Genomic DNA, 14,035 nt, shown 5'->3' with positions numbered 1-14,035 from the left:
CCACGAGATTGGACCCAGGGGCCTGTGGTGATTTGAGAGCCTTCAGTTGGGTTAGGCTCTCTCCAGTTGCTATAGACATTACCACATTACCATATTACCTATTACCTGCCTGACCCCAAAGGCATTTATTTATTACCCATAGACTAGATTTCTTTCTTTTTGTTGTTGTTGTTGTTGTTTAAAAAGATGACCGGTAAGGGGATCTTAACACTTGGTGTTGTCAGCACCACGCTCACCCAGTGAGCTAACCAGCCATCCCTATATGGGATCCGAACCCGGGGCCTTGGTGTTATCAGCACCACACTCTCCCGAGTGAGCCACGGGCTGGCCCTAGACTAGATTTCTGAAGTCTCTTGCTCTACAAATATAATGGGAGATGTTTTTTCATTTAAAAACATTTACAAAATATTTTCTGTAACAAGAGATTATTGAATATCTAGTTCATGACCAATGGTGTATTAGTCTCATTGATAATTTGTATTCTGCTGACTGTTGGTCGGTATACAAACCCCAGTGATAGAACAGATTTTCCTCTTGGGAAAAAGAATTTACGGGCCGGCCCTGTGGCTCACTTGGGAGAGTGTGGCACTGGTAGCGCCGAGGCCACGGGTTCGGATCCTATATAGGGATGGCCGGTGCACTCACTGTCTGAGCGTGGGTGCGGACAACACCATGCCGAGGGTTGCGATCCCCTTACCGGTTGGAAAAAAAAAAAAAAAGGAATTTGCATCTTCACACAAACCCTGGAAACATAGCATGTAGGAAAATGGAGCTGTCTGTATATGCACTTGTGTAATGAGGAAGTATTCTCAAGAGTTTATAGTCATATGTCATACATGTTAAGGAAACTGCAATTATGATAAGTTCAGAGAATTTTTAACAATTTTATAAAGTTATTAAATATGTCCTGTCAACATAATAAAAGCTGTTTGTCTTTTTAAAAATTAATTATTTTATTTTTTATGTGTCTATATGGAGGACTAAAAGATTTGAATTTACCAGTGTCCTTTATCTGCACTCTTTGGTGTAGCATAAGCATGGCTTCTTTCTCAAAGAATATCTCATAAAAGGAAGATAAAGGAGGGGGGGTGCTATGTTGGGACCCCGTGATGTACCCCCATGTAAGCACTATTTTAGGATTCTGAGAACACAGGCATTGTCACCTTCTACAGATGAAACAAAAATGTCCAGACTGGTTAAGTAACTTGCCCAAAATGTCCCAACTACGAGGCAACAGCTCGAGGATTTACACTCAGGGTTTTCATCTCCATTTTCCTCCAACTTCTCCACACATTGTACATTATACTCTAGTTAATACAGATGTGCATAGAATCTCCTGTATGGGCCTTCCTTTTATACCTCACCCTTTGCTCCTATGGTTTCTCTGCCTGGAATGATCTTCTCTAGTTTCTTTACAAGACTAAGTCATCTTTCAAGAATTGATTCCAACATCACCAGACGCCAGCCAAGCAGGGAAATACCTCCTTTCCCCTGCTTAACTATGTCTGCACTTCTTATATCTTAATTAAACTACTTTAAGGCAATGCTAGCTTCAATAACAAAGAAAACTCCAAAATTCAGTAACTAAGCACAGTACAAGCTTATTTCTCACTCATGTAAAGTCCAATCAGGTGTTCAGCTGGTGGCTTTCTACTCAATGATTCAGGAATCCAAATTCCATCCTCTAAGACCTTAAAGTCCTTAGTTTCCAGCAATGGACAGAAAAAGAGAGGCGTATGTGGAGGATTGCACGAGGGGTTTCTTATGGGTGAGTACTAGAAATAGCATACGTTACTTACGCCCACATTCTATATTGGCCAGACCTCAGTCATATGCCACAAGGACCTGCAAGGAAGACTGGGAAATGTCAACTATCTGTGTGCCCAGCCAGTAATTTGGTGAACACAAAAAAGTCACTGTCTTTCCCTTAAAGGATAGAGACTGAATCTTAATCATGTTATCTCTTTTGCCACACATACCACAGAAACCCATAAAAGTCCTATAAACTTCACTGGTTGTTAAGAGACGAGGTTGCTATCTCACATGCTTAAAATTAAAACTTACCATACTTTATAATGCTTGTTTAAGAATTCTCTATCATTCTCTGACTAGATAGCAAGCTCTGAGTATGGGAAATATGTAAGACCGTTCACTTTGAATTCCCAGAACAAGGACTAGAACACAGCAAGAGCTTCATAGATGTTTGTTAAATGAGTGAATGATTTCTCAGAGAGAAAAAAAAGGGAGTTAGTCTACATAGAGTTATGAAATACTAATTGAGAAGGTGACATTTGAGTTAAATTTTGAATGACTTCTAGAATCTTACCAAGTAGAAAAAGCAAGAAATGAAACTCCAGGCTGCAGTGGTAGTGGTGTTTTGTTGCTGCTGTTGTATTATTTGATTCATGAGTAGAATTTTTTAAAAGAATCATATATTTATAAGTCCAACTTTTTTTCATTCAATTTTTAAATATTACAGTTAAACTTCAGGGGTTGAAGAAAGAAATATATAACCTGGCAATCTATATAATTTCTATTGAATGGTAGTGAAAGAATGGTAGTGAAAACCTTGGCACTAATTTTTAACTTCTAAAATGTTATTTTCTGGACATTTTTGAGGAATACCAATACCAAGGCAATGTTCTGATCATTCATTATCTATGAAGATTTTTGCACTGTGTCAAGAAGCAAGAGAGATATAAGCCAAAGGTTATAATCCAAAGGTTCATTTTTGCTCCATATCAGGCTTACTCAAATCTGGCTCTGCCTCAAAATCACCTGTTGTGTTGGTTAGGATGCTTTTGGCTGCAAGTAATAGGATATTTGGTCAATAGCCCCTTCAAAAGTAAAGTTTAATTTTCTTATACAATGAGATGTCTGAAGGTAAGCAGATCCAGGGTTTATTCAGTAGCTCAATGATATCAGGGCTCTAGGTTGCTTTCCGATTAGCTAATCTTGACTTTTCTCATTAGCTAATCTTGACTTTTTCTTCATGAGGGGATGATGGCTGCTAGAGTGCCAAGAAGCACCCATAACCTCAATCCATAACCATACCCGTAACCTCACCCATAACCACAATCCACCCACCAGACATTTAGAGACAAAAGGAGGTTTTTCCTCTTGCCTCTCTGTTTTTCATTAAGAAGAAAAATGTTACCCAACACTTCCCATAGCCTTGCCTACAGATTCCATTGACAAGAAATGAGTCATATTCAGCCCTGAATCAAGAACTGGCAAACAGGAATGGTGTCACAGAGATTGATTTAGACCAGTCACGACTTACCATATGGATGGGGAAGGGAGCCACTGGCATACCTGGGCAAATGGCTTTCAGGTAGGCAGTAAGTCATGTCTGCCACACTTGGGGGAGATCCAATCTCTGGAGATTCTGATTTTAGTAGGCCTAAAAATAATGTTTTAAACTTTCAATAAATACATATGCCCTTGGTGGGGAGAGAGATTAAAGAGGAAAGAAGAAAGTATTGGATCACTTGTTACCTTGGGATAATTTCTTTTTATCCATATGTCATTATATAATGTTTTACTTTATGTCAACCAAATCACTATATCAGTTAACCAAATAGAATAGCAAATTATTTTCCTTTGGTTACTTGGCCCCATGTGGTTAATACACCTAACACTTTCAAGTAAGGTAGTTCTCATTCAGGGAAACAGTCTTAGTCATTTCAGTAATTAATTGTCAAAGAAAGTTTTAAGCTGATATGAATTCCTTACTGCTCCCTTCAACCTCTTTTATAAGGGCAATAATCTCATTCATGAGGGTGGAGCATTCATGAGTGAATCACTTTTCAAAAGGCCCCACCTCTTAATATATCATCACATTGGGGGTAAGTTCTAACATATGAATTTTGGAGAAACACATACATTCAAACCATAGCAAGTAATATGTAAATTCTCAATAAGATTACCCTGTTAAATGTCATCCTATCCATATCACAGACAGTAAATAACAAGAATGACCAGTCTTTATCTGTGCAATGATCTTTTAGCAGTGACTGAATTGATAGCAGTAAGTATATTTTACTTGATTGAGAGCCAGTGGTCGTTTGCAGATTGATAGTTCCTTTATTTCCTCTGGAATATTACAGAAAACACTTTCAAACATTTAGATTAGTAAGATAAGCTGAAAAAGAAAAGGCTGATTTAACACAAATTTCTTGAAATACGAAAGCATATTTTCAGAAGTGGTTTCCAAAGCATGCTTCACTTGCCAGGAGGATCGGTGTGAGTGGGCAGGGCCCTTGAAGGTCCACCTTCATCTGTTTCGTTTGTTGGATTTTAGGATAAGGTTTCATTTGATGAAAGATTTTTGGACTGAAAATATTTGGAAACTACTGCTATCAAAGATGCTAGGCAGATCCCTATCTTCTTTGAAAACCGCAAAAAGAAAAGATGACCTTAAATTGTGGCAGGTGGAATTAAGTTACCTAAAATCAAATTACTAGAATGAATCTGTGAAAAATATTATTACCAAGAAAAGCTATATCATTTTCTTTTCTCTAAAGCTTTAAGAATTGCACAAGATTCTTTCTAGAAATGTATTTTAAATTGCACAAGAAAATCTTATTGTGAAAATCTTAACAATACAGAAATATAGAAAATAAAAATGAAAGTCTAACCACTCCAATTCTATTTTCCTTCCCAAAGGCAAACTTTTTTTTTCCTTATTTATTTACATACAGACTTTTCCCCCTATTTATTTAGATACATGTACATATATAGAACTCCTCATATTCTTGATGTAAATGCAGTTTTCTCTCTGGTATGGAGAAAAGTTTAAGGATACTGTTCCTTTCAAGTTTACAGCTCTATAATTTTGATGGCATATGTCCTTAATACTGGCAAATAAAGTTCAAACTAAGCCAGATAGTTTCTAAGTATGTGAATCAGTCCTGTAGGAAATTCTGAATATTGGGTATGCTAAAGAGATGTATGAATGGCCAACAGCCTCTGCACATATTTTTAGACAACACTTGACCTACAAACCTACAAGCGAATGGATAATCACAACAGTCCTAACAGCCAAGTATCTTGGCTTAGTTATGACCTCACTCTTCCATTGAAATTGCATTTGAGCCATAGAACTTTGATTAAATTAATGTTATTTCCTAAACTTATGAGATCTATAAAATTTTGCCATATGAAGCAGGATAATTTTTTTTCTAATATAACTTACATGTTGTGTATCAGTCTAAATAATGCACTATCTTGACTGAGAAGCAGAGAAAATTCTGTTGCTTCTGTGTATAGGCACTTTCGGTGTTTATCTAAAAGGTACTTGGCCTTCCTAGTTCTCAGTATAATTTTCTGATGCATGAAAATCACCCAGAGCATCTCAGTTTTACCAGATATATTGAAAAAGAAAAGTTCCTTAATCCTTAGACTCCTAAGGCATACCTAAATGCAAGTTATCACTTAGTCACTTGACTAATAATTCAGAAATGTAGACAATATTTGACATGAAAATAGACATTCCATTTATTTTGTCACCAATGTTGTACAACCTAAATGGATTAGCAACCTTTTTTTTGCTTATAATAAACTCTATAACTTTCATAATAATGAGAAGGAGTAAAGCAGAAGATAATACAAGATACACAATAAAATTTTGCTTTTGAAATGTGTTTTCAAACTCACACTTGAATACGGGTATATATGAGGGGGATTTTAAACAAAATATTATAGCAGAAACTGTGACAAAAATATAAGTGATTTGGTAGAAATTACATGAAGTCAAAGATATAGATTAAAGAACTATCTCATTCTCTAAATTTTTATACAGTTTTACTATGAGACTTGGCTGATATTGACTTATTAGTTGAGAAAAGCTATTTAGCTTTTCTAGACTTTAGTTTTTTCATTTGAATATTAAAGAGGTGGGATTAGATAATTTCTAAAGACCTTCCCAACTTTTATTATTACATTAATATGTGATTATTAGTTACTTGAAAACTATCTACTTTTTCTACATTTGCCCACTTTTTAATTTTTCCATCCCAGACTCTTAGCATCTCAAATAGATTCTTAACAGCTCTCCTGAACCTTCTGTGGGAACAAGGAAGTAGTCTAGAGGTGGGTTTTAAGAGACTTCCATGAATACAATGAGAAAATAGGTCCATTACCTACAATATTTCATTTAATCAGCACTGTTGAAAAACAAAGCATTTCACTTTAATTTTCTGAATAACTGACACCTATTTTATTGAACACCAAATTTTTGTTTAGTTTAACCTTTGCCTTAAAGAAAGTCTCTAAATTGTGCTATATATTTCAATGCCTTTTAAACAGAAACTATTACATTTTTTTTTTCATTTCATGAAGATTCAGAAGCCCTTTTCTTTCTTTTTTTTTTTTTTTGTCTTTTTCCGTGTCCGGCAACGGATCGCAACCCTCAGTGTCACCCCCGTACCGGACCGGGACCGGCAACGGGATCGCAACCCTCAGTGTTGCTCCCGCGCCTCGCTCAGCCAGTGAGCGGGAACCGGTCTGTATGTGAGATCCGAACCCTCAGGCGGGAGCGCCGCCGCGCTTCCCAAGCGGCGCACTATAGCAGTGCGCCACCGGGCCGGCCCTCAGAATCACTTTTCTAAACATCTGTTATTACACAGGAAATCCTTCAGGGCCAATTTAGTTGTGAAGGCTCTTATTGAGGATTCATTGGTAGCAAATGACAGAAACTTAACTCAAGCTGGCTTAATAAAAGAAATTTATTAGCTCACCTAAATGAAAAGTAGCCCCTTCCAGATGTACAAACAATGTGGTAGTTACTTTGGAACTTTGTCTTCTCTCTTTCCATATTGAAAATCTGCTTCGCTCTGTGGTCATTTCATTCTTTGCAAGGCTTGTCTTGTGTGTCACAAGGATTTTCAATAGCAAGTCTATGTTTAAGAACCCTCCAATGGGCCTGGTAAACACTCCATGCTGACTCATTTACCTGGTGTGGGTCACATGCTCATGCCTGAAACCATCAATGTGACTAGGGGAAGGAGTCCCCTCATTGACCCGGGCTGTCCTCATCTCTGGAGCATTGGTGAGGCATGGGAGTTGGGGAGGTGAGAATGGCAGTCTCATATGAACCACGTGGATAGAAAATAGGGGAGGCATTGATTTCACCAAAGAAAATTAGTATGCCTTTACCAAAAAAAGGGAGAGAAAGGTTCTTGGCAGGCAAAAACTACTGTTACCCCCTTTGCAAATATATTTATCCCCACATTTCACAGTCTTTGATTGCTGTCTTTCCCATTTCTTTCACTGTAAGCCATCACTCATGCTGTTCACAGTTTGCCTGTACCACAGCAATATTTTCCTATATTTTAATTAATAACATCTTCTGAGGGTTTAAAAATCAGATAAGTGAACTTATTAGAATTGTTTTCAAAGTAAGAGTTAATGGGCTCTAAGTGAGGCATTAAAAACCTCTCTGTAAGGAGTATAAACTTTCTACCAGGGATTTCATGACATTTCTCATAGCTCTTCATAGATCATTTTTGCATATTTTCTGATTTCTTTGCCAAAACCGACTTCTTAATAGGGGACATAGTATTATAATTTTAAGACCCAATGACTTGGAATGGTAAATACCATGAACATGGTTGATTTAAGTAAAGGTAACATTTTTGTGATTTTCCTAATTTTAAGTGCATTTCTCAAGTGGGACAGGTAGTTTAAATGCTTTTGTGATCATGGTATCTCCCCTACCAGGTACATATTAAATGCTCTTTTGGAAATGGAAGCACAGCAGAGAATAGAACTGATCAGTTGTTTTACTGGACTTACTAAAATTTAGACTGTTATTTCACTTTACCTTTTCTTTCTGCAGTACTTCTCTGATCTCATATAGGTACTTTAGCATCCATGGTGGAGATTATGGGGGAATAGGGAAACTTTTTTGGAACACAAAAGTATATAAATTCCCACGGATAGCGTGTACTGTATTACATACCAAATTTTGCTTGTTTTTGCTTAAAAGGACCATAATAACACTAATAAAAGAAGTCCTCAAAGGCTTCATTTTAACCAACAGTTTATGTCTACTAGAAATTATCATTTATACTTGGCAACTATTTAAAAATATTCTTCATAAGTGGCAGAATTGGAATTGGCTGATTTTGAGGTTTTTTATTTTTGTTTTTGTTTTCATTTCTTTTGGTGGCTGGTGGGTAAAGGATTGAACCCTGGACCTTGGTATTATGATTTTGAGAATTTCATAAAACAGATGATTCTACTGACACTACTCAAGAATTTCTATGTAATTCTACTAATAAGAAAGGTGAAGAAATGACAGTGGTGAGTGTTACATCCATCTGGTCAAGAAGTTGGCCTTGAAAGAAGGAAGTTAAAAAGTATGATTAAATAAAGCAATGGAATCAAATTCTTCAAGATTGGGAAGACTTTGTCCTGCTTACTAGGTGACATAGTTTGCATATGTTTGTCCCCCCAAAGCTCATGTTGAGAACTTAATCCCCACTGTGACAATGTTAAGAGGGTGGGAAATCCTATTATGGTAATTGAAAGGTGGGACCTTGAAGAGGCGATTAGATTGTGAGGACCATGCCATAGTGAATGGATTAATCCATTCATAATTTAATGGTGGTCGTGGGCATAGTTCTGATGGCTTTAGGAGAATACATTCATCCTTTGTTCATCCTTGTCTTTAAGCATAGTGCCTGGCCCATATTAGGCACTCAAATATGGGTTACATTAGATTTTCCCTTCTCTCACATAATTTTCTCTTCAGTTCTATCAAAGTTTGTAGTTTGTACCTACCTCTATGATAATATACATGGTACTTGTTGCATTAGGAATGTTTAGTTACTACTAAAAAGAAAACTTGTCCAATAGTGGTTTAAACAATTATCTCAAAGCTTATCAATCCAAGACAGATACAGCAACTCAAGGAGTCATCAAAGAAACAGCCCCTCCTATCTTACTTATCTACTGTCCTAAGTGTAGAGCTTTTATTCTCATGGTTGAAAATGGCTGCTGCTCCTTCAGTCATTTTATCTCCATTCTAGTAAGGAAAAAGGGAAACGTTAGAGGGCAAAGAGTAAAAAGTATGATCTTGGAAAGGCTCCCCAGGGATTCCCACTTATGTCTCATATATAGAACTGTGACAAATGGCCACCTCTAGCTGCAAAAGTGGCTAAGAATTGAAGTATTTGGCTTTTCAGTCTCTGTAGCATGGGAAGCCAAGGGAGAATGGGTTGAAGTGGGTATTTATTGAGCCAACCTATAGTTTGCCTGACAGGTTTTTCAGTTACTTGGTATAAGTTTATCTTTCCTAGTATACTGTAGGCCTATGGAGAGCAAAAATGTTTTGGTAATCTGTGAATTGCCTACAATGACTAGCAGGTGGCTACCACAGCACTTATCACAGTGTCTAAGACATTGTGGCTACTCAATCAATGGTGGTGTATTTTTTTAACTTTAATTTAGAAGAAAAACCAGGAGGGAATTAGTGACACTGGTTTCTCTGAAAATGATGGAATCCAGAGATTTCCCTTTGGTGACTCATTCCTCATATGAACATTGGAAAGTTACCTGGAGCTTTCCTGCTTCATCGAGTTGGCCTATTAGAAAGGACAACTTAATAGTGATATTGCTCCACATTTTTTGAAGTATAACTCAAAAAACAGGGTGGGAAAGAAATCATAAAACTGTGATTTGTTAACAAGGGCTTCTTCAAGAGAAGTAAAAAGGTAGATAAGAATGAGGATAATGTATTGGAATTGAACAAAAGATCAGCAATTGAAAGTTAAGAATAGTCTAGTTTAAAATATTTTCTTCATTCCGAGTTCTAAGAGAAGAAATAAGAACAATCCAAAATCTTTGAAATCCAAAGAGTTTTAATTGCTGCTCTATATCTGTACTATTTCTCTTTCAAAACAGATATTGTTCCTCTTCCCTCTACCATCTTCTTAATTATAAATCATGGGGAATGAAGATGAAACAATTGAATGTCAAGATTCAGAAGCATCCACAGGGATGAATCACCCACCCCCTGCGCATCAAGAAACGCAGGTAAATCTATGATCAGATACAGACCATCCCAGCCATTGCTTTAAGGAGAGGACTGTGTTATTTCCAGCTGTGACAGATTTGTGTTCTCTTTATTCTCTACTACTCTGTTAACAATTTCCCCCATTCTTAATCCCCAAACTCATACAGTCCAGGGCAGGTGTGACTACCAGTTTTCCCAGCTAGAGTCATTAGCAACCGACCCTACCTGAGGATGGAAAAATGGAGAGCCTGTGAAAAGCTTTGTGTTTCTGGCATAATCCCTAAAATGACTTGGGTTTTTTCCCTCTCTCTTTTTATTGCTTAAATTCAAGTAGATGAATGAATATGAATTGGTTTTCACCACAGATACTTATCTTTTCCTGAACTACTTTGTTATATGTACCAACTATTGCCCCGAGTTATATCTTTTTCTTTTTTTTTTTTGTCTTTTTGTCTTTTTTCCGTGTCCGGCAACGGATCGCAACCCTGAGTGTTGCCCCCGTACCGGACCGGGGACCGGCAACGGGATTGCAAGCCTCGGTGTTGCTCCCGCGCCTCGCTCAGCCAGTGAGTGGGAACCGGTCTGTATATGGGATCCGAACCCTCGGACGGGAGCGCCGCCGCGCTTCCCAAGCGGCGCACCATCCAGTGCGCCACCGGGCCGGCCCCCGAGTTATATCTTAAATATGCATATTTTTAAATCCAGTATTGCAAAATATACTGAAAGTTTATGTGATTCGAACATTTATAATAGTAAAAATAGAGACTGTGCTAAATACTTCTGTTCCAAACATTGGCTGATTAGCTAGTAATAAAGTTGTGCATTTTCCTTACAAAGCGTTATCCTTGTTTCTAGCAATGGAAATTTAATTTGTAATGTGATGACTCAGTAACTGTGAAAATGTGTAGAAAATACAATTTTTTAAGGATTTCTAAAAATTGCTCTAAATACAGGAGGAGACAGTTATCAACCTCAAAGGTGTAAATGGAAATGAACCAACAGAAGGAAGTAACCTTTTGAATAGCAGTGAAAAAAAACTACAAGAAACTCCAACTGAATCAAATCACTTACAAAGACTGAGACAAACATTGGCTTGCCCTCCACATGGTTTACTGGACAGAGTAATAACAAATGGTATGTAAATGGTAAGGATTAATTCAGAAAGAGAAGGTAGAAGATACAATTGTTATAATGAGAGATTCCAAAATAATATGGTTTAAAGAACAAAAAGTTTACTTCTCTCTCACATAAAAACTATTAGGTGACCAATTCATAAAAAAAAAAAAAAAATTTCATTCATAAAAACTATTAGGTGAACAGCGGTAGGTGGCTTTGCTACACAGTCATTTAAGGGTCTAGGCTGACAGGGCTCCACCATTTTCAACCCGAGCTTCCAAGATCAGTGTAATCACCATTCAAGCCAGCAGGAAGGGAAAAGAATAGAGATCAAGGACCTTTTCCTTTATCTGAGTAATTTCACAGGATTACTTAAGGGCTACATAGGAGCATTGCATAAATAATTGGTTGTTACTACTGTTAAGTGATGCAACTAATATTTGAGCAAACACAGTCCAATTTATCCTTCCAAATGAATCCTGTCATTTTATAAGTGAGGATTTTGGTCTGAAATTCAATTTATTCCAGTAGAGCTGCCATTACTTAAAACAATTTGGGGATTTTTCTTTTGGAGGGTATCTCTATTTTGAATATTTTTAGTGTTGGGATATATGAGGGTACTTCAAAAAGTTCATGGAAAGACTTGTGTTATCTTTTAATTCTATTTTTCCACAAACTTCTTGTATTTGTCTTTTAGGAATGGATTTGATTTGGGGAGGCATCCAAAGGTTATTCTTTGGATATCAATTTGACAAATAGATGGATGTTCAGATTCAATAATGGCCATTTTTGTTAAAAAAGCAAGTGTTTGTGTTGTGTATGTTGGGAGGGAGATGTACAATATAGTAGGAAAAAGAAGAGTTTTGAAAAGTGTCTATAAAGGCAAATTTTTTTAAGAAGATACTTTATTTTTTTAGAGATTTAAAAATTTTATTTTATTTTATTTTTTACATTGTCAGATAAAATTGTGTGCATTTACCATATACAACATGGTGTTTTGAAGTATATGTACATTGTGGAGTGACTAGTTCTTGTTAATTAACATATGCATTACCTCACATAGTCATCATTTCTGTGGGGAGAACACATTACATATACTATTTTAGCATTTTTCAAGATTACACTGTATTATTAACTATAGTCACCATCTTATGCAATAAATCTCTTGAGTTTATTCTTCCTGTCTAACTGAAATTTTGTATCCTTTGACCAACATTGCCCTGCCCCCCGTTCCCCCTGCACAATCACCCTATCCCCTGGTAACCACCATTCTACTCCCTGCTTCTATGATATCAACTTTTTTAGATTCTACATATGGGTAAGATCATGCAGTATCTTGTCTTTCTGTTCCTGGCTTATTTCACTTAATGTAATATCCTCAGGATTCATCCATGTTGTCACAAATGACAAGATTTCATTCTTTTTGATGGCTGAATAATATTCCATTGTGTGTATATACCACATTTTCTTTATCCATTCATCCATGATGGACACAGGTTGATTCTGTATCATGGCTATTGTAAATAATGCTCTAATAAACATTGGAGTACAGATATATCTTTAACATATTGATTTCTTTTCCTTTGGATATAAACCCAGTAGTGGGATTGCTGGATCATATAGGATACTTCTATTTTTAATTTTTTGAGTAACCATCATACTGTTTTCCATAATGATTAGTTTACATTATTATCAACGTGTACGAGGGTTCCCTTTTCTCCACATCCTTGCCAACACTTGTTATCTTTTTTGTCTTTTTGATAAATCGCCATTCTAACAGGTGTCAGGTGATATCTCATTGTGGTTTTAATCTGCATTTCCCTTATGATTTGTGATGTTGAGCATTTTTCATATATCTGTTGGCCATTTGTGTGTCTTCTTTTGATGTCTGTTTAAGTCCTGTGCCCATTTTTAAATTGGGTTGTTTTCTTGCTATTGAGTTATTTGTGTTCCTTATATATTTTGGATACTAACCCCCTATCAGATAGATGTACAGTTTGAAAATATTTTCTCCCATTCTGTAGGTTGTCTCTTCCCTCTGTTGACTGTTCCCTTTGCTGTGCAGAAGCTTTTCAGTTTGATATAATCTCATTTGTTTATTTTTGCTTTTGTTGCCTGCACTTTTGTGGTCGTATCCAAACATTGCCCAGACTGATGTAATGGAGCTATTTTCTATATTGTCTTCTAGTGGTTTTATAGATTTGAGTCTTACAATAGAGGTGAATTTAAAGACAATTTCAAAAATTGTGTAGCAGAATTACAGCATCATCAAAGTAAATATATGGCCTCCCATATATATTATGTTTACTGAAAGGTGAGACTCAATTCTTTATAGTTATGCTCCATTTGTGAGCTCTGAAAGACATTTATACCATTTTCATCTGGGAAAATGAAATCCAAATATAATATGTTATACTTTAGGCTCTGGATATGTTTTTAATGAAATCAAGTAAGGTTCAAATTAGCATGGAAGGAAATCTCAAACTTGAGAGCACACAGAGAAAACCAGGTTCCAAAATATACACTAGCCGATAAGGCAACAGATAATTTAATACCTTTTCTGTCCTTATTATTATTTTTTTAAACTTTTACCACTCAAATTATGATACATTTCTAGTTAAAAACATTTACAATAAAGCAGATAGGGATTGACATATTAAAAGGATAAAAATGAATGATGTGATTTTGAGGTTCATTTTTTAAAAATTTGTAATCATTGTTCATAAAGCTGCCTGAAAAATGAGGCTCATAATAGGAAAACACCTCATTACTTGTTTTCCTGTACTTCTGCTCCTCAGGTTTACAAGACTACTTTTGTCCTATATTCTCTCCTGTACCCATTCAGTATATAAGTATTCTTTTTTTTTTTTTTTTTTTTTTTTTTTCTTTTTTTGACCC

The 14,035-nt window shown here is 36.2% G+C and overlaps 1 protein-coding gene across 1 annotated transcript in view; it reads left to right on the top strand.

Moving 5' to 3' along the window:
• SLC9B2 (solute carrier family 9, subfamily B (NHA2, cation proton antiporter 2), member 2) overlaps nt 1–14,035 on the top strand; it is a 61,046-nt gene that overhangs the window by 1,901 nt on the left and 45,110 nt on the right. The window contains exons 2-3 of the mRNA XM_008580907.1: nt 9,910–10,041; nt 10,975–11,155. Of these exons, the coding sequence (XP_008579129.1) occupies nt 9,952–10,041; nt 10,975–11,155 (271 nt within the window). The 5' untranslated portion in view covers nt 9,910–9,951. The remainder of the gene's footprint in view (nt 1–9,909; nt 10,042–10,974; nt 11,156–14,035) is intronic.

Source organism: Galeopterus variegatus, unplaced genomic scaffold (genome assembly GCF_000696425.1).
Source record: "Galeopterus variegatus unplaced genomic scaffold, G_variegatus-3.0.2 Scaffold88, whole genome shotgun sequence".
Lineage (NCBI taxonomy): Eukaryota > Metazoa > Chordata > Mammalia > Dermoptera > Cynocephalidae > Galeopterus > Galeopterus variegatus.
The sequence above is the reverse complement of the archived record's forward strand: the minus strand, read 5'-3'. Positions and strand labels throughout refer to the sequence as shown.